Below are 22,270 nucleotides of genomic sequence, written 5' to 3' on the forward strand. Positions count from 1 at the left end.
CAACTCGCACTTTCCGACTCGCAACTCGCACTTTCCGACTCGCAACTCGCACTTTCCGACTCGCAACTCGCACTTTCCGACTCGCAACTCGCACTTTCCGACTCGCAACTCGCACTTTCCGACTCGCAACTTGCATTGAAGTAACACTCTGAAATAACGTACTTCCGGACTCGGTCAATCAAAAAAACCTCCACCTTTTATTTGTGATTATAAAGTTAGCAGCCAAGTTACCACCACCGGCAAAAATGGCAAAAGCAGCACAGAAACTCGTTGGTTTAACCCAACGGTTAGGCACATCCATGGTGGTACAAGGACCTAAGATAGCATCAGGTATGTTAGTTATAATTTTTTAGTTTTATAATGACGTTTTCCGAGTGGAGTTTGTTGGGTTGGGGTCAGTGAGCAGCACAAAAAAACACAGTGTGGGAACTGTGGTGCATGCCGCGGCCGCCGGCCGTGCTTCTTGTGTTGGCCATGCAGGCCTAGCTAGGCCTAATTTTTTACTCGTATAATAATAATACTAATATGGTACTTTTAAGGCGCCCTTCCAAAAGGATCCGAACGCCGTACATACATCAAATAAATACATATAGCCTAGGCCTAGCCTAATGATAAAACTTAATGATAAAATTAAAATTGAGTTTTTTAATCAAAATTAAAGGTTAACATTTTTTTTTGCAGTTTTATTTTATAATATTAATACTTATTACTAACTCTAGCCTACTACTACTAGGCCTAGTTACTAGCTAGGCTAGGCCTATACTACAGTACCAGGCCTAGCCTAAATAGGATACCTGCTGTAGTAGGCTTAGTTAGCTAATTTCTAATAAATAATGTTAGTAAAAATTATTATACTGTTATGCACTTGTCAATTGTATGACCCACTATACGACCCCCGGGAGAGGTGCGTCATTTGTCCGATGTGCGTCATACCTTTGAATACCATGACGCACCGGTGCGTAAAAAATGTGACTTACCTTTAGGTGACCATGACGCACCCATTTTGACGCACTGTGACCATGTTGTTTATGATATGGTGGGTGGTAAAGTGACAGACATTGACACACCTTGTTCATTGATGTGACGTACCATCTAGGTTTTTTGACGCACCCCTGCGTCAGTAATTATTTGTAAATGACGCACCCATGACGCACCTCTCCCGGGGGTCCTATAGTGGGTCATACAATAGACAAGTGCATTACCTGTAGGCTAATAATATAAACAAGTTCCATTAAATTGGTCAGATCAAGTTGTTCTTTGTATTACACAAAACTTTTTTTATGCACGTGCCAATTGTATGACCCACAATACGACTTTCGAAAGAAGTGCATCATTTGTCCGATGTGCGTCATACCTTATGAATACCATGACACACACCAATGAGGGACAAAGTGAGGGACATTGACACACCATCGTTCATATTGATGTGACGTACCATCTAGGTTTTACGACGCACCCCTGCCTCAATAATTATCTGTAAATTACGCATCCATAATGCACTTCTCTCGGCGTTCATAGTGGGTCATAATCATCCATACAATTGGCAAGTGCATATACATCCAAAGGACAAAAAAAAAGGATACAATAAATATGGTACAGACCAACTCAAACCTATGGCTCTTGCATGCAAGTCTGATCCCTAATATCACTCTCTGAAAGATCTTTATCCTTCTGATAATCATTATTGGTTTGCTTGCACTAGATACTGTCCAGTATTCAAAACCTAGACTATCCAAGTTCTGGTATTATGCCAAAGTGGAGTTAGCGCCACCATATCCAAGCGAGTTTCCACAAATAATGAAAAGTGCTCAAGATATAGTCAAATCAGCCACAACTGGTAAATGGGCTCAACTGACAGTTAAGGTAAACATTATTTAGTTTTTTTTCACCACTGGTACACTACATGTATTTCTTTTCTCCTAATGAATTTATGTATGCCAACATAAACTTCTTTTACATTTTAAATAATGGAGTAAATGAATTACAATTTTAGACAATGACATTGCCTTTCACTTCATTTAGTTTCTTTATTTCAATACAAAAAAAACAATAAATGAAAAAAAAACCAAGGGCACCCCAAAAGTGAACCAAATCCCTGTTGAGACTGGTCACCCACTTATAAAGTACAGCAACAATTCTTTTTTAAATATACTATTTTGTGTATTTACAGGAAGCTTGGTTGAATACACTAGTTTGTATGGAAGTCGCATTCTGGTTCTTTGTAGGTGAACAAATCGGCCGCAAGAGCATCGTTGGCTACAAAGTGAACAGTGATTTTGAACCTTTAGGATACATCTAGACTGCGCAATAATATGACATGCAATTGACCTCAGATAACATGAACTATGAAAAGTTAGTATGATTATAATACCAGATTAGAGAGTAACCTGAAGAGGTACTGAAGCAGTGTGTGAGGTGTACTCAGTGGCTAGAGTAGTGAAGCATGTTAAATCAAGACCACGACTCTGCCCTCTATTGATCCAATTATTTTGTTCGTTCAATCTATAGAATTGCAGTGAAGAGTTTATTTGAAATGTTGAAATAAATTTATCAGACTTTTGTCAAAATTATTTTGTTGTTTTACAAAACTGTACTTTGAATATTTGTTTTTTTTCTCTGTTTATATTATGTTTTTGGAGACAATAATGAAATAATACTTGTTTCTACAGAAGATCATCCATATTTTGTATATTAAATAAAGCACAGTACCATAGATTATAATGAAGAAAAACCTGTTTACACTATCAAACTTTATTTTACAAAAATGTGATGTGCCCATATATAGACATGATGATGTCATATCACTACCATATTTAAGCATATCACTACCATATTTGGACACATCACACTAGTTTGATAGTGTAGACAGAGCTTTACACACTGGCATCAAATATGTTTACATGTCAGTTCTCTTGCTACTTCGTTCTTGATGACTTGTTGTTTAACATCTTGTTTTTATAGATTGTAGTTTCTTCTTCATATACAGTACACATTGTCTTTCAACCATTGTATTCTTTGGTATATGGTGCCTCGTTCAAAAATAAAACAGCGGAATAGACATTATAATAATTAGTAATTCAAAACAAATATTTCATTGGTTCTAAAATTGGCAAAAAAATGTAGCTTTTACTGGTTCAAATACAATACCAGTTAATGTACAGATATTTGATAAATACATTGACACACAGTAGGTATATTGGGGGTTGACCACATATAAACATTTAACAATCATTATTTTAATCAATCAAAATCAATTATAGCAAATATTGATAAACAATGAACATCAAAACAATGTAGATCTTATGTGGACACAAATTGGCCAATTACATTACCTTTCACACGCATTGCACATATAACGTTTAACTTCTGTTCACACGAGACATTTCGAAATATTGTGACGTTGTGCTGCAACTCAACAGTAGTGCATTTTCCCGAACTTCGTTCGTCTAGAAAAATAAAAGTTATCCATTTACAGGTGTATGAAACATCTACAGTACATTTCAATAAACTTAAAAAAAAACTTGGTGTTAAATTCGCGTTTTGGTACGACACACCTCTGTGACGACTGACACTTTTATTAAGATCACGTATAATTCGTCAAAATGACACATTAAATTATAGTTTACTTCTCCAAATACCGATCATCAAGACTGGAGTGTGTAAGTAAGTCGGTCAAATCGGTGCTACGTCAATTCGGTCCTACGTCAACTAGGTACCAACTACTACTACTACTAGTATATACAATCGGTTGTAGAGAAGGTCTACAGTACAATATCGGCATGAGTGAGTGGCCGAGTGGTTAAGACAGTGGAACCGTAATTACCTAGCCATAACAACGGCAGGGGTTCGAGGCTCACTCACTCCATGGTTCTGGTGGTAGAACGAGTCTTCTCGGATAAGGACTATAAACCGTAAAACATCTTTCGAGACGAGTAGGGGGTTACCCCGGTGTATTAGTACATCACAGCCACTGATCACCAACTGGGCCCTCTGGGAGACCAGTCATTGACTGAAGAGGTTACCCAGTATAAATATATATTTCAATCAATCAACTACGTTCTGCGAAATATTGGAGATATTCTTGATACATTTCTATACGCGTGTGCTTGATCACTTACCTGTCCATATTTGTAAATTAAAACCAACAATTTGATCTAAAAATGAGTAATCTTTGAGTGGATATGGCATCAATTTAGCAGACCTATCCCTGCATTCGTCAGCTCCATCTGGTCTTGAGTTTACATCACCAGGGCTAAAACACCATTTGTTATAGTAGGTCCAAGAGGACAAACTCGGACATCCAGTATCTAAACAACACAGCATCGGATTCATTAGTATCTTATTTTTATCAACCACGTGACGTATTGATTCCAGCCATCTACTAACCCTAATAACCCTTATTAAACTATAAAGCATGTCTACAATATCTAGTTTGACAAAGAAAGTGTGATGTGCCCACATATAGTGATATGCCCAGATGTGGTAGTGATATGTTTAAATATGGTAGTGGTATATGACATCATCTTGTCCATATATGGGCACTTCACATTTTGTTGTCACATAAAGTTTTATAGTGTAGACAGCTTAAAGACACACTTGACAGTGTCCTATTAATAGAGGTAGTCTTCTGAATAGGAGTATGGCCTGAATAGGCGTGTCTTATTTACGTATTACCGTATATTATGATAGTAAAGCACTGAGTGAATTGTCCATTCATTATTAGTGGTGGAACGATGAAAAATGATTACGGCTCAATCCTTTATTAGAAAATCGGCACTTTTATTCTTACGCAACAACACAATGTTGTTCAAGTACACGCAAGTAATGTGACCAATCACAAGCGATAGATCATGCTAACTGTCGCTTGTGATTGGTCAGATTATTTGCATCTTTGCGTAGTAATAGATGAATGAATACTAACCCGTTATAGCTGCAATAGAATATACTCGTATGAACGCATTACTGAATGACAACTCCTGACCGCTTTCAATCGCGTAATCAATGTTCTCTTGATACAGTACTATTGCGGCGTCATGCGCCGACTCATCTGCGCAATAGATTTTCCCGCCAGATTTAACTTTAATTCCAATTTTGTCGCCTGCTTCAACTGGTAACCAATCATCAGGCTCCAATACGAGTTTAGAACCTGTGATGTACGATATATCTGTACAATGGATGACCGTGTACACGGCTAACTCTGGTACTTTCTGTCGGACTGTACAGCATTGTACATTTGTGTAGAGTGACATGTCATTGACGTACCATCCTGTGACGTATCCAGCGCAGGCGAATTGATGACGGGGGTCAACTATGAATGTGTTCTCGTTTATGTAGCAATTCGTTGATGGTGTGGTGACGTTAGAGAAGCCTGTGTATGTTGGACATTCAGCTTCTAAGGACAAAACAGAACACGTCACAGTTAAATTATGTAAATGCAGACGCATGGGTGACATCTTATATTATGTTGGTCCTCACTAGAGACGCAACGCAGGAACGTAAGCGCAACGCAAGTGAATTGACCAATCACAGGCGATGGATCATCCGAACTGTCTCTTGTAATTGGTAAACTTTCTTGCATTTCGTCTACGTCATTGCGTTGTATCTCAAGTGGGAACCAGGCTTTACAAAGCTAAGCAGTGGAAACACAGCGTTAGTTGCTACTAGAGGTCCCAGGATGTCTTCTTTAATACCAAAATGTGCAGTTAATAAATCCATATATCAGGCTAAGGGTCTTATGGAAACATTACGTAAACACTAGAAAACAACTAACCTATATTGTCTGGTTTTTTTGTGGTTGAATCTGTCGCTGTAAAATAAATATATAACAATTTTGAGTTAGCAGCATGTGACGTTGTTATCAAAATTAAACGACGCTCTTTCGGTTATTATTAGGGAGTTTTCACAACCTTACGAGTACGATAACGAAAACGGATACGTCTCACATTTGTGAAACTTTTGAGCTGATCCCCATTTCATATTCGTAAAGCGTATTCGTGTTGACGAATATACTAGTCATTTTCGTAACTACAAAACGAGTATAGTTTTTGATCTATTTTACACATTTTGCATTTGAATCAGGAATGATTATTGAAAGTAATTTACTAAAATGCCAGGTCAATTTTGATAAATAGCAGTTTTTAAAGTCCTCACTCACTTTGATGTTACGCTAGGCATAGGCAGCCAAGAAACACGTACCTGCGCTTCGCTCAAATTTACCGTAGTCATATTTTGGATGAGGCCCTCAATATTTCGTTGCCATGCGAAACAGATTTTTACTGGCTTACGAAAAACGAATACGTGTGCGTGACGTATCCGTTTTCGTTATCGTATTCGTAAGGTTGCGAAACCTCCCTATTATGATTGGTTTACGGTTCTTGCATTTTTAAAACAGGTTATTAATGCCAATGAGGTTGTAAATTTTTAAAGGCAATTTACACAGACGAGCGGTAACGGTAATACGAATATAGAACCTATGTTATTTCTTATGACCATTTAGGCCTACACACAACGCGGAGCGGACGAGCGGTTTCCGCTCAGGATAGATTCTACGTGGGACACGTCGTTTTCCGCTTACCGTTACCTCTCGTCTGTGGTAATTACAAATTGTTTAGAAATTAGAACTCATTATGTTATATATTGTATAAAAGTCGGCGGTCCTATTTGTACGTACCATGCTCACACTGTAGCGTTGCATATTTGTAATCGTCACATCTGTAATCTTCAGTAGTAAAAGCACACTGCATTAACGATTCCGCTTCGTCTGAACAGTGTACCTCAAACACTTTCTGATCGAAATCGCGATCTTTATAATAATGATGATCAGATGATCTTACATATCCCATGTGGAGGCAGATTAAGTCTCTCTCTTGCTGATTATTGAGACCATTCCTACAAATCCTGCCCCAATCTTCATCGTCAAATTTAAACTCGATTATTTCAGATTCAGATTGTATTCTTGTTTCCAATTTGCTGAACGAGTAGTCTTTAAAAAAAGTTTTTTAAATGTCATTGCATACTTAGGCCTACTTCTTGCAGTTTTTCGTCGTCATCGTCAACGTATCTGTCGTCTTGACATAAGCGTTAATCATGTATCTCGTCTCGTTCTATTTTTTAACGTTGCTTTTATTTTGCTCTTTCACACGGCCTGTTCAATAATATATGATTATCCATTGGTTCCCACTAGGAACGCAACGATAGGACGTAAGCACAACGCAAGCGAATTGACCAATGACAAGCAATAGAGTTCGAATATATATTCGGTATCTTTATTCAATCAATCACATAAAAAAATATACTTTGCAGCATAAAACTGAATTACAGTATTTGTACAATACACATGCATGTACAAAGAATAGTGCATCGCCGCGCTTGTGATTGGTCAAATTGCTTGCATTATTAAACAGGCCATGTGAATGTACCTTTAGAAAGAGCGAGACACAAAATCATGGAAAAATTAAAACCAATATCGACAACGTGTTGCGTCCTATAGTGTGAAGCAAGCTTTAACATATGTTGCCGTATTATTCGTGTGAATACAGTGTTATAACCCCAAAAGTAAATACGTACAGTTTTCGCATTCCAGCGTTGTAAACTTTGAATAGGATTGTTCTTGTTTAAATTCACACTGCAGAAGTGACGTATCATCAGATAGGCACTCCAACGCATACGCGTCCTTATTGTAACTACTGTCTTTTAGATAGCTCACAGTTTTCACTCTTGAATATCCCAAATATTGGCAAACCAAAGCATAGCCATGTTCACTACTGGTTTCTTGGTAACACACTCTGAACCAATCACCGTTGTCGAATTGTACTTCAACTAATCCAGAGTCACCGAGTCTAACGCGGAAATCTTGAATGAGACAAAATACATCGACTTCTATTATTATTGTCATCCTCTTACTTTTCTTTGTTCACACCAATCACCAACAACCTCATTATGATGTCATGCTCAACTAGTCGTCGTTGAACACCACCATAATTTTTGGTTCCCACCAGAGACACAACAAAAGGATGCAAGCGCACAACGAAAGTGATTTGACCAATCACAAGTGATGGATTATCCGAACTGTCGCTTAAGCTTGGTTCCCACTAGGACTCAGGCCGTAACGTAATCGAATTGACCAATCACAAGCGACAGTTTGATAAGTCATCTTTAAATTGGTCATCTCGATCTTTGCTATCGTCAACAACGTCATCAATATTTGCTGCATGCCAACTTTTAGATAAATACGCACGAAATGTGTAGACCACCTACACGCGCCATATAGCGACTTTCTAGGTAATCCGTCGTTGTTGTTGTCATTGCCATAACCTCTGTATGCCTACTACTACTTACCGTCGAATGTACATTCATTCTCAAGCTCACAACCAAAAATATCAAAACGCAGTCCGAAGAAAATACTATTGGTGTTTATCGCAATTAGTCGCAGGACATTGGCATAAACGGGTGACCACACATTAATGACCGTTGTAGTCTCATCAGTATTCCCAATAAATGTCTAAAAACAAAAAGAATAACTCTAAAAATACACCTGCGTACGTGACCCCATGGTGACATGTAATATCCCAATGCATCGGGTATGCACTACAACATGGGCCAGTTATTCTTGGTTTTCTATAGAGACGCAATGCAAAGAACGTAAGTGATTTGACCAATCATGAGCAATGAATTATTCGAACTACCGATTGTCATTGGTCAATCGCTTGCGTTGCGTCTCTATTCTGAAGAACCAAGACTGTAGGCCTAAAAATAAAACACCAAAGTTTACCTCGTTTAACATAGTCAATGTTTTTTGTCTGAATCCAAATGAAACGTTGAAACTGTGTACCCATTGGCCGACGTAATCACTATGGCAACCCTGCGTAACAACGCCGGTTATCAACCGAGTGCTTGACAAATCAATCTATATCAAAACATAGTTTTAAATGAGTCAAAAGAGGTCGTACGTTAAATATGATTTGATTGGAACAGTAATGAACCACTGTTGCGATAGCTTCACCTAATACGCCAAATTATAAAAATTCTGCACTCTATAATGAGTGACACTGCTCAATAAGCTTATCTTACCTCTATCCACTCATTTGTAATACTATCTGGAACCCAGCAGCCATACAATTGCTCTTCAACAACGGCAACGTTATGAAGACGGGCATTCGATGGACCGTAGCCGTCGTAGATCATTGAGGACGCTGTCAACTGATTATCCCGTAACCTACCGTCCATTAAACCTTGAAGTCTATAATTGCCTGTATTTAATGAACATGTTATTTTGTAAGCGTTTAACAAATTTTTTCAATAAAATAAGTTTCTTATCAGAACATTTCGTTTTATCAATAACAAAACGCAAAAACAAAAAAGTTCTAAATAATTATTGTGATGTGCCCAATGGTAGTGTTATGACGTCATCGTGTCCATATTATTATTTTTTTGTCACATAAAGTTTGATAGTGTAGACAGAGCTTAACGATTAAGATTCTATAAGAAAATACCAGTCCGCAATTATTTTGAGTTTGACTTCGTTGCATGTTCTTACCTACAAAACAGTTACATGTCTGTTTTATGTAGCATCCTAAAATCTCCAATCGAATTCCATAATAATCTGTTCTTGAACTTGAAAGCGGAATAAAACGGAAATATCTTGAAAATTGCGCTTCAAATATGTTGTATGCTAAATCGTGTCCCCCAAAAAATATCTAAAATAAACAAAGTAGAAGATTTTTTTTTTTACAAAAAAGGCGAAAGTAGAATGATTGTTTACGTAATGGCGCTTTATTGCTCATATGGAAGGCCTTAGCGGACAAAATATATACAAATGTAATCATACCTGATCGATGCGTTTTAACGAATCGGATGTCATACCCAGTTCAATAGCAAATGTGTCAACATAATATTCAGTACTATAATAATATCCCTTGGTAATGATACCAGATAGTATACGCACTTCGTTAAATGTAACCTAAAAGGGAAAACCAAAAAATTAAAACAAACATCATTATTGAATAATAACAATAGAGAGGTGACCAATCGTGCGCATGACATATCGGGGATCCTTTGCGTCGTAGTTGGTTTTATTTTATTATGTATTTTAGGCAAATTGCCAAGAATAACCATAAGCGAATTCATTCACTATCCTTCATAAAGGTGGCAATCCTGTTCACAAGACAAACATATACACAATATGCTCTACATAAACGGAGTATTATTACAAGTCTTTGGGTCGAGTGAAGTTGTAATTTGTCATTAGAAAAAATCCTGACATAATGACAGGACTTCAACCCAGGACACTTAATTGGTAGCCAAGCATCATAACCACCAAGCCATTTCCCAGTAGGAAGCAAGCTTTTGTTGTCTTCTCATTTTGCAATGACTTAATAATACTGTAATGTATTAGCCTACCTGTACCCACACCTGAGAATACCGTTTATGCAACAACATGCCTTGTCCATCATTAAGTCGAGCGCTATCTTGGTCATTGTAGTAGTAGCTATTCATACTTGTTATTTGAGTAGTTGCAATCGTTCTATCAACCATTCCTTGTCCTACGTGGTAACAATCTATATACACAAAAAAATGCCATCATTGTTTGTAGAAATGATTTTTAATCTTTTTATTTTCCGTGAACTTGATGTAGGTCATGCAGGTCTGTACGGTGGCCCACAACTGTCACGCACACTATATAAATCATATTCACACAATTAAAGAAGGAATCACACAATTAAAGAAGGAATCACACAATTAAAGAAGAAATCACACAATTAAAGAAGGAATCACATAATTAAAGAAGAAATCACACAATTAAAGAAGGAATCGCATATAAACAAAAGAAAGCATGAAAATATAAAAAGAAATGCACAAATAAAGAAGAGCTAAGCACAATTAAAGAAGTCCGCACAAATTCGAAAGCTCCTCGCACAATTAAAGAAGTTCGCAACAAAATCAAAAGCTCCTCGCACAATTAAAGAAGTCCGCAACAAATTCGAAAGTACCTCGCACAATTAAAGAAGTCCGCAACAAATTCGAAAGTACCTCGCACAATTAGAGTACAGTAGTCCATATGGAACGCCATCGCTGCCTCCGGCAGCAGCAAACTTTAATTCTATTCGGCTCTTTTACCATTACGTTCGGCTCTTTTACCATTCGGCGCATTTCTATTCGGCCTTTTTACCATCACGTACGGCTCTTTCAGCATTCAGCTCATTTCTATTTGGCCCATTTTTTACCATTACGTTCGGCTCTTTCAGCTTTCGGCTCTTTTTTATTCGGCCAATTTACCATTACGTTCGGCTCTTTCAGCATTCGGCTCTTTTTTATTCGGCCCATTTAACATTACGTTCGGCTCTTTTTGATTCGGCCCTTTTTTATTCGGCTCTTTCTGCATTACGTTGGGCTCTTTTTAAATCGGCATTTTTTTATATGGCGCAATTAAAATCTAACCTTTGACATGGGGTCAAATGGAAGAAAATCAACGACTGGAAATGAGTCTATGAAAAGTTTACAAACATTTCATCATCATGGCGCCAACCATGAGTAGCCAACCGATTAAAGATGTGTTGAATAACCTAAATTAATTCATCTTTTAACAAATTTTGAGAGAGAAAGGGTAAATTATTATTATTAAATGTTTGGCTGACACTAAGGCGAGGCCTAGCTAGCCTAGGCCATAAATCAAACCTTTTCTCTCTCAAAATGGTCAATAAGGTGGGACAATTGCAAGTTCTCTAACTAACACATTAATCATGTCAATAAAATGATTTAGTTATATTGAAATAGCCTTCAAATTCATTTAATTCAACCAACCAAACACTCTACATGCTGCATCTATACGTTTTGTAAACTTTTCATAGACTCATTTCCAGCCGTTGATTTTCTTCCATTTGACCCCATGTAAAAGGTTAGAATTTAATTGCGCCGCATAAAAAAGGGCCAAATCAAAAAGAGCCGAACGTAATGCAGAAAGAGCCGAATAAAAAAGGGCCGAATTAAAAAGAGCCGAATGCTGAAAGAGCCGAACGTAATGGTAAATGGGCCGAATAAAAAAGAGCCGAATGCTGAAAGAGCCGAACGTAATGGTAAATGGGCCGAATAGAAATGCGCCGAATGCTAAAAGAGCCGAACGTAATGGTAAAAGAGCCGAATAGAATTAAAGTTTCCTGCCGGAGGCAGCAATGGCGTTCCATACGGACTACTGTACTTTAATTGTGTGTGAGGTACTTTCGAATTTGTTGCGGACTTCTTTAATTGTGCGAGGAGCTTTCGAATTTGTTGCGGACTTCTTTAATTGTGCGAGGGGCTTTCAAATTTGTTGCAGACTTCTTTAATTGTGCGAGGAGCTTTCGAATTTGTTGCGGACTTCTTTAATTGTGCTTAGCTCTTCTTTAATTGTGCGTTTCTTCTTTATTTGTGCATTTCGTTTTGTATTTTCATGCTTTCTTTTGTTTATATGCGATTTCTTTTTTAATTGTGCGATTTCTTCTTTAATTGTGTGATTCCTTCTTTAATTGTGTAATTCCTTCTTTAATTGTGTGATTCTGTGTTATAGTGTGCGTGACAGTTGTGGGCCACCGTAGGTCTGAATATATCTGACACGTGACTAAAATAGGTGTCAAGAAGGAACGAAGCAAGACGCATGTCGATAAAGGCGCGTTCCCACTAGCCATTAACACGCGAAGTGACACGCGTCAATATCGATTAGACACGTGTCGCTAGCGGCGTGTAAATTGCTCAGTGTGTACCGGTATTTAATTATGGTCAACTACACACCCGAGCACCTGTAAGCTACGTTTCAGACAAGAACATGTCTATTCATCATCGTGTAATCTCAAAAATTCACACCACACCCGGCTGCGCCACCCGGCTACGTACGGCAACTTACCTTCCGGACAAGAACATGCAGAGTCGGATTCACACTGTGTAATCTTAAACTGAATTCACACCACACCCGGCTGCGCCACCCGGCTACGTACGGCAACTTACCTTCCGGACAAGAACATGCAGAGTCGGATTCACACTGTGTAATCTTAAACTGAATTCACACCACACCCGAGTACGTACGGCAACTTACCTTCCGGACAAGAACATGTAGAATCGGATTCACACTGTGTAATCTCAAACCGAATTCACACCACACCCGAGTTGTACGGCAACTTACCTTCCGGACAAGAACATGTAGTCTAATCGAATTCACACTGTTTAATCTCAAACTGAATTCACACCACGCCCGAGTATGTACGGCAACTTACCTTCCGGACAAGAAAATGTAGAGTCGGATTCACACTGTGTAATCTCAAACTGAATTCCAAATCGTTCTGTATTGTTGCTGAATGGTACAATACGAACAAGTCGAGTATAAACTGCTGGAATTATAGTCTGCACCTTTAAAGAAGATGACGTCATGATAATCGTCGTTATTTTGCCTCATTCTCTTTGTTAGGCTCTGTCTACACTATCAAACTTAACGTGACAACAAAATGTGATGTGCCCGAATAAGGACATGATGATGTCATATCACTACCATATTTGGTCACATCACATTTTTTTGTCCAACTACTGTAGTGTAGATAGCTTTATGGTTGTTAACAATCCTCTTTATCATCATCGTCGTCACCTCTATACTCAGCATCGTTGTTTGTCATATTCGTCACTCCATATTTTTCATTGTAATCTTTGTAATCTTTTTGTAATCATTATCATCAAAATCATACTGTCATCTGCATCGTCATTGTCATCTTTGTCACCTCTATATTTGTCATATTTTTTGTAAACATTTTCATTGTCATCACAAACACACGTCGTTACCTTTATAATCTTCGTGTCATTTTCTTAATCTTAATTCTAATTTTAGTATTCTCCTTGTCATCAACTGTGTAATCATCATCATTGTCATAATCTTTATAATCATAATCATCGTTATCATCACTCCATTTTTATGTTTTACTTACCTCACTTTCATTCGTGTTCATAATTTCAAACTACAATAAAATAAATCAAACATAATACTTTAGAGAATAATTGAACATCAACAACAACACAGCAAATACAGTATTATTAACCAGCCTGTTAGTGATTCGCTGTTTGGAGTGAAATAAATATATAAGTATATTTGATGATGTCACCGATGTATACAAGTTGCCGGTTAAATCAACATGAACGGTACAACTAGTTGACACATGCGCTGTACTGTCTCTCGTACATTGACGTAACGACTAACTGATTTCGAAATATAATATTACATATACGGTCCCTTTGGTCGCTGTTGGCTTTTCTTCTGTATGCTACACAGGAATAGAGAGAGTTGACCCTGTTATTGCAATTTGTAAGCCTGTTTTCATTAATTCTACACTTACCGTCTCTGATGAGAGAAGGGCGTTATCGTTCGGTCCATATTCAATTCTAAAACTGTCCAGGCCTATTATAGTGTAATACTCGACTACTTCAGTTGTGTTTGTCATATTTGTTTGTTCATAGGTGCTTATAGTTGTTATCACCTTCAATCCACCTCGAATAGTTATACCAGTTACAAGATGCGCACTTTCAAATTTAACCTGTAACAAACAATAGGCATATGATATACATACGTACCCAGTGAGAGGGATAATAATGTATTACCAGTATTTAATACACCTAGACTCGTATCTAGATGACTTGCAATAGTCAACTAAGCTCTACCTAGTGACAGCTGCAGAAGAATCAAGTGATGTACTGTAATAGATGCATTTGAAAAATGATGAGTTTGCAATTGGTGTTTTTGTCGATCTATCGAAAGCATTCGATACCATTAACCATCCCATTCTTCTTTCAAAACTGTATCACTATGGTATTCGCGGTGTTCCTCTCAATTTATTTAAGAGCTATTTATCCAACCGCTACCAATGTACCAAGTTTCGTGATTCCCAATCTGACTATTTGCCTATTACCTGTGGAGTACCACAAGGTTCATTACTAGGTCCTCTTCTGTTTCTTTTATATGTGAATGATATTTACAATTCGTCAGTATCTTTATCTTACTTTTTATATGCAGATGACACAACACTAATCTGTAAAAATCGACACTTAGAGTCGTTATTTAACACTGTAAATACAAGTTTAATTAATGTATCCGAATGGTTTCTGGCAAACAGCCTTTCTGTAAATCTAAAAAAGTGCAGCTATGTTTTGTTTAGAAGTAGTACGATGCCGATTAAATTAGGTCCATTGCAAATTAAACTAAATGGTTCTGTTCTCCCCATGGTCAGTCATGCTAATTTTTTGGGTGTATCCATTGATAGTCGTCTGACATGGAAACCCCATGTTATTGAGACAGAAAACAAAATCTCAAAAAATATTGGTATAATTTGTAGACTGGCATCTTTTCTTCCACATCATATTCTCCGAACACTCTATACTGCTCCCTTGTTTTGCCATATCTTTTATATTGCAATATCGTTTGGTGTAACACATTCCCATCTAATTTAAATAAACTTCAAATAGGGCCTACTACAAAAGAAAATCATTCGAATAATTTCGAATGTTTCACCTAGAACTAGTACAGATCCTTTATTTCGTTCTCTCAAATTATTAAAATTAACAGATATTAATATTTTCCAACAATGTTTATTTATTTACAAAAGCCAAAATGCTCTTCTCTTCCATCTCATTTACGCGATATGTTTTCTCCCAATTATGAATTTCATGGCTATTCCACAAGAATCCTCAATAACCTTCATATTCCTAAACACAAAAAGACTTCTTTTCAACATAATATTAGATTTACTGGACCCAAGATATGGAACTCACTTCCTAACAAAATTACAACTTCTGCAAACAAACATAGCTTCGTCTTTAACACTAAACAATATCTAATACAAAAGTAAATTAATTAACTAGTTATATTCTATAGGTATCAGTTTTTATTGTTTTCATATTCCGTTATGGTAATTACTTTATTCCTATATACCATTTACTATTATTTACTAATTTGATTTGAGTTACTTTTTGTTTTGTTCAGGCACTTTCAACACAAGCTTTTGCTTTTTAGAAATTGTGCCTCCTTCATAATATTGTTTTATTCATTTTAAAGATGAGAAAAAAAAAAATTGTATTGTTTTAACTATCTTTCTTCTCGTCATGAATTTTGTATTATATTATTTATTTTGTATATTATGAAGGAAATAAATGTTACTATGAAATGAAATAAAATAAAATTGTGGACACGTGTACGTGTGTGTACGCAATTTGTTATCGTGTGTATCTCGCTCGCGCGCACACCTATTCAGGTTATTAGATATTGGCCTACAGTAATTTGAAATAACATTTCTTGGCTAGGCATATACACATTAAACATACTCAAGTATCTTGTAATTAAATAGAGTGAAGTGTATACAAAGTTCTTTACACAGGGTGTTTTTAAAATTGTACGCACACAATCGACATTTAACGAACGCGTGCGCGCGCGTACAAACCCCGTTGTATGTATATTGGAAATATTCTTTTTTTGATAAAAAGAATATTTCCAATATACTTATACCTACAAACCAGATGAACATTTTCAATCAACCCCGTTGTATAATGTTGGAAAACCTTCTAATCATACCTGTATCCATTCTTCTCCTGAAAAATTAGTCGCCGGTATCCATCCGCTTCTTTCGTTAATAAGACGAGCTTCACTTGCAGAATGACCCTCCAGTGACGACGATGACGTAAACATGTCGTCCGTTACTTCCACCTTACTATACGCGCACTCTAAAAATTTAAAATATAAAAAAGGGGGTAACGGAACATTCTGTCAGATCATTAAACTGAACACGTTTTCTTAGTTGCGCAGTACCCTAGTAGTAGAAGTAGGTCTTCTGCCTGTAGTGCTATTTGCTTTCTAAAGGCCCATTTAAACTAGGGCGATAACGATCGATGGACGATAAAAAGATAAATAGGCATTTTTCATAAAAAGGAAATTAAAAAAACTATAGGATAACCATCTATGCTGCCTGTGATGAAAATTATATTTTCACACGTCCAATCAATGGTAAGAGCAATAATATATCGTGACAATACAACGATTTTATTGTTTTTATTGATCATAACGTATTTTGGTTGGATTAAAAAAACACATTTAATCAAAGACAGCATAAATGATTATACTATAGTTATAACAAAAACTTTTCTAATTTATTTTGTTTTATGCAATAAAAATGTATGTTTATCTATTTAACGTCGATTGTTATCGTCCTAGTGTAAATGGGCCTTAACTTACCTTTCGTACCACCTTCATTTATCGTGAATACCAAAATGATTACGATCTGAAAATATAAGATTAAAAAACATAAATAATTTTTGTTGTTAACGTTTCTGCAGTCATTTCCAGGTAGTAAAAGTATATCGTGTGAACAGGAATTTTCAGGTATTTCATGTGAAATGTCGTGTAAACAGGTACTTTACATGTATTTCATGTAAAATATCGTGTAAACAGGTACTTTACGTGTATTTCATTTGAAAGATCGTGTGAATACGTAGTATACTTACAATGTTCAACTGCATGACGACAGGAGCTATGCTTGCTACATGTCAACTCAGCTGGTACTCTCGCGATATGACAGCTTATGATATGTACAGTTGTAGTTAAGTAGTGATAATTTTTATTCGTGGCAATGAATATTTTAAAGTAAATTGACCGACCTATTAAAAGCGACATCAACTTGGCAAGAGTCGTAACTCCGTTATTTGCATGTAATTTACTTAAGTACACATTGTGTGTATTTTCATTTACTACTGTAATTGAATTTAAGATATACATTGTTAAAATTGTTATTACTAGTTATATACAATAACTCATTGCTATTTTAGATATACAGTATTGTTATTTATTTTTAGGCTAAGTGTTTACATTATCAATTTATTATTGATTATTGATTTGAGGTGTAGATCCTAAATGTCACCATTATCTTGTTTAAGTTTAATGTGCTGTATTGTAAATTATCTATTATGAGTAAACGTTTTTATTAGATTAGGAAAATAATAATTATGGTAATTCACGATCATAAACACGCAATTATCTTTGTGTAAAAGAAATGTAGTCATATGGCCGAGCGGTTAAGGCAGGGCGCCGTTTACCGTACCTAAAGAGCCAACAACAACATCGGCAAGGGTTCGAGGCCGACTCGCTCCTAGTTCTGGTGGTGGAACAAGTCTTCTCGGATAAGGACTATAAACCGTAGGTCCAGTGTACACAGTTATAACCTGTGTGTACTTTAAAGAACCCAGTTCATTATTCGAAAAAGAGTAGGGGGTTAACTGGTTCACACAATAGCCCCTGTATCAGGGGGATTACCACCTATCTGATAGGACAGTGATTAATTCACTATTGGTAATCCTTGGCCACATTGCCTAAAGACATAAAATAAATAAATAAATAAATAAAATTTAAACTTATAAATTATTTACAGAATATATGATATTTATTATTATGGACAAGAAAGTTTTCCGAAATTACTTTTTTTTATATATTATAATTGGTGGCGTCACATTTTCATTGCGGTCGGTGAATTTGCATACCAGGAGTAAGTAATGTACAGTGATATCATCGGGTACGTGTTCAAGTGCGCAGATTAAGACAATGGGGACGGGTGAGTAGAAAACCCTGCAATTTAAAAGTCACAATAGGCGCCGCAAAATGTACAATATTCATTGTCGTGTATTTATAAATGTTGATCTATCTGGCTTTTTATTAGCCGTGTGTGCCAATACAATATAGATTTGTTTTGGCTTCATACCGAATTGGGAAACTTTTATCTTATTATTATTCTGGCAACAATTAAAATGATGGCCGCTGCACGATCGTCGCGTATACAGAAACATAAATTTTAGCATTAATAAATGCAGGAAAGTGTCTATTAATCAGTAGAAACAGTGTTTAATCAACATATACTAGGTATGCCTAAAATTTTATGTAATTGTTGCTGAAATATATGGCTAACATAGTGCCTAGGCCTAGCCAAGGACCGAGTCTAATTTCGCAGCAGCACACAATAACTGCATTATTAGCGCCCGGATAAATAGCTAGGCCGCCTAGGTAGGCCTATCCGCCAGGCCAGGCTTACTACTGTAGTCTGTAGGCCTTGATTGGGCATAACGCCTAGGGTAGCTAGCACTACTCTCTAGCCGAATTCCAGTAAAGCATAGCAATTTGCGAATTACACACCGCAAGTTTCTTTGTGCATAACATAAAAATGTATTAAAATTAAATAATTTGTAGAGATGGCTTCAGGTGGAGATAAAGAAGAAGACGAGTTTACTTGTGCAATCTGTCTGGAAATTTACATAAAACCAGTCAAGATACAGTGTGGCCATGTGTAGGTATTTTGTACACTTTAATATAATAACACCTGGACATATATGCAAATGAGGTAGTTATATAAATCATTAATATAAATAAAAAAGCAGTACTACTATGTAAAATTATTGTTCTACGTTCAGTTTAAACAAAAAAGGTACAGTAGAAAGAATAAGAAATATTAAAATAATAATATGTCTTATTAAAATATATATAGTTATATTATAACTATTCAAAATGACTAACAATAATATTATATAGAATTTATCTAAATAAACCAATCATTTTTCTTATTTAGGTTATATAAATAATTGTATAGAATGAAGTATATATTGATTGCTATTCAATAAAACAAATATTTTTGTATTGTCAGTTTAAAAAAAAAAAGTAGATGAAATGTTTTCTTGTTAAAATTAGCTTTTGCACTGGCTGTATATCAGACGACTCACAGTTAGCATCGCCAAAGTGTTCACTTTGCCGTGAAGTGTATAACCCAGTAAAAACAAGAAAAGATAAAGAGTTGGAAAAAAAGATGGACAAGACAAAAAGAAATTGTTCTGGATGCCAAAAAAAGGTGAATTTAAAATCGATGAATATTTTGTTTTAATAACATTAGTTTTTGTTTCATCATTGGAAAATTACTGAAAAAAAAAATGATTTTGTTTTTTTATTTGATGAATTTTTGTTGCCTTTCAATAAAACTTTCAGTTTATGAATAAATTTTAATCATTTAAATTTTTTTTGCAGTTTTCTCTTTCAAAATTAAATGTTCATATGTCAACCTGTGCTAAGCTTGCCGTCAACTCCGGTCTACACCAGTTCCAACCAATTGCCAAAACAAACCAAAAACACGAGTAAGAATCCATTCATCATTGTTGTATAAATATTGAGTTCAACGAACTTAAGTTAATATACTTATTGTACAAAATTAAAATATAAGTGTGTTAAGCTCTGTCTACACTATCAAACTTTTTCTGACAAAACAATGTGATGTGCCCATATATAGACATGATGATGTCATATCACTACCACATTTGGGCATATCACTACCACATTTGGGCACATCAAACTGTTTTGATAGTGAAGACAGAACTTTAGAGAAGAATAAGAACCACCACTTACTGTATCTTTGCTATCTCCTTTAGGGTAGTAAATCGCTCTACATTTAAGTGTCCATACTGCGGTGCCCGTAACTTGGACTGCGAAGGATTACGTAAACATTGCAACCAGATGCACAAGAACGACACGGCTCCCGTAACCTGTCCGATCTGCGCATCCATGCCGTGGGGCGACCCCAACTACAAGAGTTCAGATTTTCTCAGTCATCTCAATATGAGACATAAATTTGAATATGGAACTTATGTTGTAAGTTGTTATTAAGTCTAGCTGTGATGTACCATATATGGACATGATGATGTCATACCTACCGTATTTGGATATATAACTACCATATAATATAAACACATCAGGCATAGAACATTAATTCTAAACCGCCCGGTGATATACTGAAATTTAATTAATTCATTTGAAACAATAAAGATAAGGAAATCTGTGAGAATGAGAAAAAGTCGCCCAAACCGAGACTCGAACTCGGAACCTTCTGCTTGATATGCAGCTGTCCTACCATTCATGGTATTGTTAAAAAATATATATATAATATATAACCATAATCTTGTCTGTATTATTTAAGGATTTCCACAACAATGAGGATGAAGTACTCCGTCAGGTTTTAGAACAATCTCTAATGCAGAAATGAATAGTGGAATACTTGGGATGATGTAATAGAAGAGGAGGATTATGGGATACATACATGTCACAAATAAGTATCATGTACAACATACCATCTTCACTCATTATTAAATGTGTAACGTTCGAGTGCAATGTCTTAGCCCCAGTGGGGTAACCCTAAGGCCCCTTGTTTAGCAGCCCTAAGTGGCCCTCCAGCGTTCGGCATTTTTAGCCTTTTTTTGACATATTTTAATGCCAATTCATTTAATGCTCAGGGGCCCTAGGGTTTAGCCAGTTGGCACTCATAGTTGTTATGCCACTGCCAGCCCGGCATGTTGTTTTACTGCTGTATAAATGTTTGTGCCATCTTTAACAAATTACTTGGTTTTTACTCTTAATACTCCACTATTTTGTCTGACATTGAAATGTATGTACCATGTGCGTTGTAACATGTTTAATGTATCATGTTTAGTGCCATGTAAATAATGTACTATGTGATAATATATAATGCACCATAATAATCTGACACAGGGTATTGTAATATGTTATAATTTCTGTATCCATCATTTGCGGTACCAATGGTACCATTCCTCTGCCAATGTACCACATACCAGTGTGCTATGTACCCGTCCCACCATTGTACCATCCATTTTGATGCAATAACAATTTGCTTAAAATGAGTAAAACTTTAAATTATATTCATTGAGTGGTAAGTAATGAAAATGAATAGGGAAGAAAAACAAACAATCCGCTTACTAATATTTGTGTACTAATACTAGTAATGTTCTAGACAGAGATTTGGAAAAAGATAAAAAATATGGCACAAATGGCACGTGTCATACGTATAGGGCAAGTATATGTGTTTGTTGTTCATGTGGTTGTGTAACAATAGCACAACATTGATCCATAGATGTCGTTGACAAAAGACATTTATGAACTGTTTAGACTTGTTTATGCGTTTCCATGACAATATATTATAATATATTATTGTAGTTCGATTGACTTCTTATAAATTGCTGGCAATTTCAAACCACTTTATTTGTTTTCTTATTTTTTATTTCGCAAAAACTGCAAATAACAAACTATGGAAATTCTTCTTTTTATTTATTTATAAATATATTAATTTGTACATTTCTCCTAGAATATTCTGAATTAGCTAAAAAGTTTTACAATTTATATTCTAGTAAATACATTCTATTGAAATGTAAAATAAATTATAGTTGAAAGTTGCTAAATATT

At 36.0% G+C, this 22,270-nt stretch overlaps 3 protein-coding genes across 3 annotated transcripts; 2 read left to right on the forward strand and 1 right to left on the reverse strand.

Annotated features, from left to right (window-relative positions):
• Positions 1-171: 171 nt before the first annotated feature.
• Positions 172-2,570, forward strand: LOC140056636 (ATP synthase subunit g, mitochondrial-like). The gene is made up of 3 exons (XM_072102074.1): positions 172-330; positions 1,703-1,863; positions 2,171-2,570. Exons 1-3 carry the CDS (start codon positions 246-248, stop codon positions 2,297-2,299), a joined length of 375 nt encoding a protein of 124 aa, XP_071958175.1. The 5' UTR covers positions 172-245; the 3' UTR covers positions 2,300-2,570.
• Positions 2,571-2,667: 97 nt separating this feature from the next.
• On the reverse strand, positions 2,668-17,511 carry LOC140057111 (uncharacterized). Its single transcript, XM_072102653.1, has 18 exons — positions 17,497-17,511; positions 17,228-17,273; positions 16,571-16,719; positions 14,346-14,543; positions 13,941-13,970; positions 13,242-13,374; positions 10,399-10,556; positions 9,827-9,958; positions 9,536-9,695; positions 9,070-9,248; positions 8,771-8,905; positions 8,338-8,500; positions 7,567-7,851; positions 6,671-6,982; positions 5,771-5,806; positions 4,922-5,392; positions 4,119-4,307; positions 2,668-3,446 (listed from the first exon to the last, which is right to left on the reverse strand). The coding sequence occupies exons 1-18, from the start codon at positions 17,509-17,511 to the stop codon at positions 3,301-3,303; spliced, it is 2,937 nt and encodes a 978-aa protein (XP_071958754.1). The 3' UTR covers positions 2,668-3,300.
• A 1,211-nt stretch (positions 17,512-18,722) lies between these two features.
• On the forward strand, positions 18,723-22,257 carry LOC140056819 (E3 ubiquitin-protein ligase RNF166-like). Its single transcript, XM_072102302.1, has 6 exons — positions 18,723-18,901; positions 19,226-19,322; positions 19,721-19,877; positions 20,051-20,157; positions 20,449-20,668; positions 20,994-22,257. Exons 2-6 carry the CDS (start codon positions 19,228-19,230, stop codon positions 21,057-21,059), a joined length of 645 nt encoding a protein of 214 aa, XP_071958403.1. The 5' UTR covers positions 18,723-18,901; positions 19,226-19,227; the 3' UTR covers positions 21,060-22,257.
• Positions 22,258-22,270: the final 13 nt, after the last annotated feature.

This window comes from Antedon mediterranea, chromosome 8 (assembly GCF_964355755.1).
Source record: "Antedon mediterranea chromosome 8, ecAntMedi1.1, whole genome shotgun sequence".
NCBI classification, from domain to species: domain Eukaryota; kingdom Metazoa; phylum Echinodermata; class Crinoidea; order Comatulida; family Antedonidae; genus Antedon; species Antedon mediterranea.

Coding starts and splice junctions, on each gene's coding strand:
- LOC140056636 (XM_072102074.1), top strand. CDS start 246: ATGGCAAAAGCAGCACAGAAACTCGTTGGTTTAACCCAACGGTTAGGC. Junction 331..1,702: donor AGGACCTAAGATAGCATCAG/GTATGTTAGTTA, acceptor TGCTTGCACTAG/ATACTGTCCAGTATTCAAAA. Junction 1,864..2,170: donor GGGCTCAACTGACAGTTAAG/GTAAACATTATT, acceptor GTGTATTTACAG/GAAGCTTGGTTGAATACACT.
- LOC140057111 (XM_072102653.1), bottom strand. Junction 10,557..13,241: donor TACATTTTCTTGTCCGGAAG/GTAAGTTGCCGT, acceptor TTGTGTATATAG/ATTGTTACCACGTAGGACAA. Junction 5,807..6,670: donor AACGCTACAGTGTGAGCATG/GTACGTACAAAT, acceptor TTTATTTTACAG/CGACAGATTCAACCACAAAA.
- LOC140056819 (XM_072102302.1), top strand. CDS start 19,228: ATGGCTTCAGGTGGAGATAAAGAAGAAGACGAGTTTACTTGTGCAATC. Junction 19,878..20,050: donor GTTCTGGATGCCAAAAAAAG/GTGAATTTAAAA, acceptor TTTTTTTTGCAG/TTTTCTCTTTCAAAATTAAA. Junction 20,669..20,993: donor TTGAATATGGAACTTATGTT/GTAAGTTGTTAT, acceptor GTATTATTTAAG/GATTTCCACAACAATGAGGA.